This window comes from Rutidosis leptorrhynchoides, chromosome 3 (assembly GCF_046630445.1).
Source record: "Rutidosis leptorrhynchoides isolate AG116_Rl617_1_P2 chromosome 3, CSIRO_AGI_Rlap_v1, whole genome shotgun sequence".
Lineage (NCBI taxonomy): Eukaryota > Viridiplantae > Streptophyta > Magnoliopsida > Asterales > Asteraceae > Rutidosis > Rutidosis leptorrhynchoides.
Window position 1 is genome coordinate 100,316,972 of NC_092335.1, and position 4,504 is coordinate 100,321,475.

At 35.3% G+C, this 4,504-nt stretch overlaps 1 protein-coding gene across 1 annotated transcript; it reads right to left on the reverse strand.

Annotated features, from left to right (window-relative positions):
* Positions 1-2,078: 2,078 nt before the first annotated feature.
* Positions 2,079-3,939, reverse strand: LOC139900243 (uncharacterized). The gene is made up of 4 exons (XM_071883033.1): positions 3,607-3,939; positions 3,329-3,564; positions 2,408-2,699; positions 2,079-2,141 (listed from the first exon to the last, which is right to left on the reverse strand). Exons 1-4 carry the CDS (start codon positions 3,937-3,939, stop codon positions 2,079-2,081), a joined length of 924 nt encoding a protein of 307 aa, XP_071739134.1.
* Between the last annotated feature and the right edge of the window lie 565 nt (positions 3,940-4,504).

Here is a 4,504-nt window from a genome sequence, read left to right on the forward strand (position 1 = left end):
TATATATATATAGAGGTCATAAGTCAAGTCATAAAATTCCGTTTTTCTTACTCGTATGCAACTTGATTTTCTCTTTTACTTTTACTCATTTGGATCTTTATGAATTATTAATGGCCCGGTGGTGTTCCAACAACATATACTACTAATATAGTATTTCAAAAATATTGATTGATGGAAAGCAAATTTGTAGTTTAATCGGAAAAAGGAAACACATTGAGTTGTGTGAATGGATACAGAGTCACATCGTTCCATTGATTCATTAATTGATTAATTCTATTAAAAGACAAATACTCATATAATTTATTTAATTAGGGGGAAGGAATTGACGTCTCAACTTCCCATTTTACTAGTTCCACTTAAAATTACTATTTTATCTTTAAATGATGCATTATTAAATTTTCTTATTCAAATATATTGGAGGGTAATTCTAAAAAGGAACACAATTTTGTAGTGAATGAATAAAAATACAAGTGAAATTATCATTTATAATATATAAAACTCTATTGATCAATTTAAGTGTTAACAATATACTTTGTTTAAATAGTAATTATTATAATATTCTATTTTTATTTTATTTTACATAATTATTTCTAATAACTAAATAATATAATATATCGAATTATATTTCGAATATATATATTTATATTTTAAAATATATATGTATCTATTTACAAATAGTTGTTCGTGAATCGTCGAGAACAGTCGAAGGCTAATTGAATAAATGAACACAGTTCAAAGTTTTTGAGATTTCAACATTACAGACTTTGCTTATCATGCCGGAAACATATAAAGATTAAGTTTAAATTTGGTCAAAAATTTCCGGGTCGTCACAAAAAGTGATTAAACTCCGAAGGAAACCCATATAGATGAGAATTTTATGTGATAAAATGGAACACAATTTAAGTAATTTAATTGGATGTGTTAAAAGTGTGTGTTGGAAGGGTAACAAGCCGTCTTAATCTCGTTTATTTTAGTTTCTTAGTTGTTAATTTTTGAGTTGTTCATCATGTATTTGTTTGGTCTCAAACCTTGTTTTGGATGTATTGAGTTGGGGTCTATGGTGTGGCTTGGTTGGAGTTAGTGTCATAGTGTGACGCTAACTCGTTTTGAGCCTGCCCGATTGTACTTTCTTTGTATCTCTAGTTTGAATCTTCATTTTTCGATGAAGATCCTTTTAAAATAAGTTCGCAAAAAAAAAAAAAGTGTATGACAGTAGATCAAAATGTCATGGTTCTAATTTAACGTCCTTGTGTTTGTGTTTGGATTTGATTTTGATTAGAGTTTAATTAGGTTTAACTGATTTTGTGTTTGTGATTTTTTATATAGGTTTGCATTTGATTTTCTTCGAGTTTGTGTTTGTGTAATGTGTTTGTGTAAGGATGAAAATAAAGTTGATGAAATTGGAAGGTGAACTAAGGGTGTAAAAAGAAAAAAAAAATGATGTACAAAGTTCTTTTCATTTGTCACCAATATGATGATATGATCCTACTTTATGGGATCGAGTTAATGATCGTTAGTGTTAAGGACTAACCGGTGATATGTACAAAAGTCGCGGGCATTCACTTCAAAAAAAAAAGGGTTACGTCTTATACTTGCAATTTTGAACAAAGTTTAGGACCAATCGTGTAATTATGTATTTTTCTGTATAAAGGGTATATGTTTTGTAAGATTAGAGGTGATATGTTCACACGTTATTTTAATACATCCACTAGTTTTTACACTAGTTTTAAAGTAATTTCAAAGATATGTTTGTATGTGTATAATTAAGAGGATGTAAAAGATCTTATAAAAAATATTTTGAAAAATAATATAACAAATGTTGAATATGTCATCCACGTTGTGAAAACATCACTTCTTTTGTATGATATGATAATTAAAAAGTTATTGTATGTTTTCAACCAGGGTCAGATCTGAGGTGGGCTACACGTGCGACTGCACAGGGCATAATCTCTAGAGGGGAATCAAAATAGTGAGCTTGAAGTTTTTTTTCAAGTAAAAATTTGGTAACTTGCTGATAGATTACAAAGCTGGGATGCCTTTAATTGATCATAGACGACTGTATTTATACAAGGTGTGGCCTAAATAACTTCCTGATTTTCAGATACAATCGTATATAATTCTATCACATATGCTGCAATCTTCTAAATATGGATAATATACAATATACAGCTAATAGTCCCCGCAGTCGAAACGGGTGGTAGACAGACGTTAAGACTGTCCCTAAATTCATCAAATAGAACCAAAGGCAATCCCTTAGTGAAGATATATGCAACTTGATGACGCGAAGGTACATGTAAGATGCGAACTTGACCACGTGCAACCTTTTCTCGGACAAATGTATATCTAACTCAATATGCTTCGTCCGGTGATGTTGAATGGGATTGTTAGACAAGAAGATGGAACTCACATTATCACAGTATACAATAGTAGCTTTGTGTATTGGTCGATGCAGTTCAAGAAGGAGATTTCGCAACCAACATGATTCTGACACAACATTAGCAACGCCACGATATTCGTCTTCGGCAGTTGAACGCGAGAGAGTGGGCTGACGTTTAGAGAACCAATAAATGAGGTTGTCACCGAGATAAACTCGGTATCCGGATGTGGATCTTCGGGTGTCCGGACAACCAGCCCAATCAGCATCTCCTAATCTCCCAATTTTCTTTCCATGAAAGGAAAGGCAAAGAAGGATTGGGTATCTGTATAGGATACCAAATTAGTCGTAGGAGATCGAGACATATGAAGACCATGATGCAAGATACCCTGAATATAGCGTATTATGCTTTTAAGGGCGTGCATATGCAAGTCGTACGGAGCATGCATATGGAGACAAATTTGTTGTACTGCATACGAAATATCTGGGCGAGTGAAGGTTAAGTACCGTAATGCGCGTGCCAGACTGCGAAAATAAGATGGATCGTGGTATGGGTTTCTTGTTTTCGGAACCTTGTTTAGATTTAGTATCACAGGTGTTCTTGCTGGTTTACATGATGACATACTCGCGCGTTCCACTATTTCACGTGCATATTTTCATTGTGAATTCGTTGAATAAGTGCTTGATGATTGTGAGTCGCAGAACATCCGAGGAGGTGGTCAGGATAATATCGTCGACATATAAGAGTAGATAAGCAGTGTCATGTCCATTGTTGTAGATGAAGATAGAGTGATCGCATTTGCTGTGGGTGAAACCAAGTGTGGCAACAAAATCGACAAACCGTTGGTACCATGCCCGGGGTTCCTGTTTAAGACCGTATAGAGATTTCTTTAAATGACACACATAATCTGGATGTAAATATGTAATGGGTCTCTAAATCTCATTGGTTGATACATGAAAACTGTCTCGTTGAGATTGCCATGAAGAAAGGCATTTTTAACATCCAACTGTCGTATATCCCAACCATTGGATAATGCTAAGCTGAGGACCACTCGTATCGTAGCCGGATTTATCACGAGACTAAACGTCTCTGTGCAATAAATTCCAACCTGTTGAGACCTGCCATCACCAACAAAACGAGCTTTGTATCGCTCAAAAGAACCGTCAGAACACATTTTATGTTTAAACTTCTACATAGAACATATAACATGCATATCATGTGTACAAGGTACTAGTTCCCAAGTCCCATTTTTAATAAGGACACGAAACTCATCCGTCATGGCACGCTTCCAGTGAGGATCATTTAGAACCTCACGAGGATTACGACGAATCGGAGAAGGAGTTGTAGTGGCGTGGAGATTAAACGGGGTTTTTGGTTTATGAATACCGGCCATGGCACGGGTAGTCATTGTATGTCCAGGTGGCGGAGGAGTAGATTCGGGAGAAGTGTTAGAGGGAGTGTGAGAGTGAGTGGGAGTGACAGATACATTTGGTGAAGATGCATGAGTTACGGTTGGAGTACTGGGTGGTGTAGAGGTATTAATGGATTGTTTGGCCAAATTCATGCATTTGGCCGAATGAAAAAGTCCAACAGAATCATGAGGAGAGTTAGGATGGGATGATTGGGTTGAAGTATTTGAGAGAGTAGATGGTGATGATTCACGAATTTTTGATTAAAGTTTCGGAGTTTTCGATTTGATTTTTGATGTTGGATTTAGATTTTAGGTTGTGGGTCTTGTTCAAGGTTTGATATAGATTTCAAGGTTTGATTTAATTAGGTTGCTTTTGTTCCAGACATGTTTGTAGAGATGTGAGGGAGGAATGCTAGATATAACGTATTGAAGGCTGAAAGTAATTGAAAAGATGAAAAATACCCATCACGTGTTACTCAAGTGATGGTACTTAACGCATCATTTGGATGGCAAGTTCACGGAGTGATGCGGATTGTAAAATTTTGATAACCAAAGGATTCTAAATGAAAAAAAATAACCTGAGAGACACTGTTAGCAACATGGGATATAATAAAGGAACCAAGTGAGTAAAAAAGTCTAACCACTTAAATATGATAACTAGAAAAAAGACCAGCCGCGCGTTGCTGCGGTCTACGGCGCATTTGATGATATCCTTTTG

Bases quoted from the DNA above. Each gene is read 5' to 3' on its own strand.
- LOC139900243 (XM_071883033.1), bottom strand. From the start codon at position 3,939: ATGAATTTGGCCAAACAATCCATTAATACCTCTACACCACCCAGTACT. The intron at 3,565-3,606 runs GTACCTTGTACA...TGTTCTATGTAG, and splicing joins AAAATGGGACTTGGGAACTA to AAGTTTAAACATAAAATGTG. The intron at 2,142-2,407 runs GTGAGTTCCATC...ATCCATATTTAG, and splicing joins CTATTGTATACTGTGATAAT to AAGATTGCAGCATATGTGAT.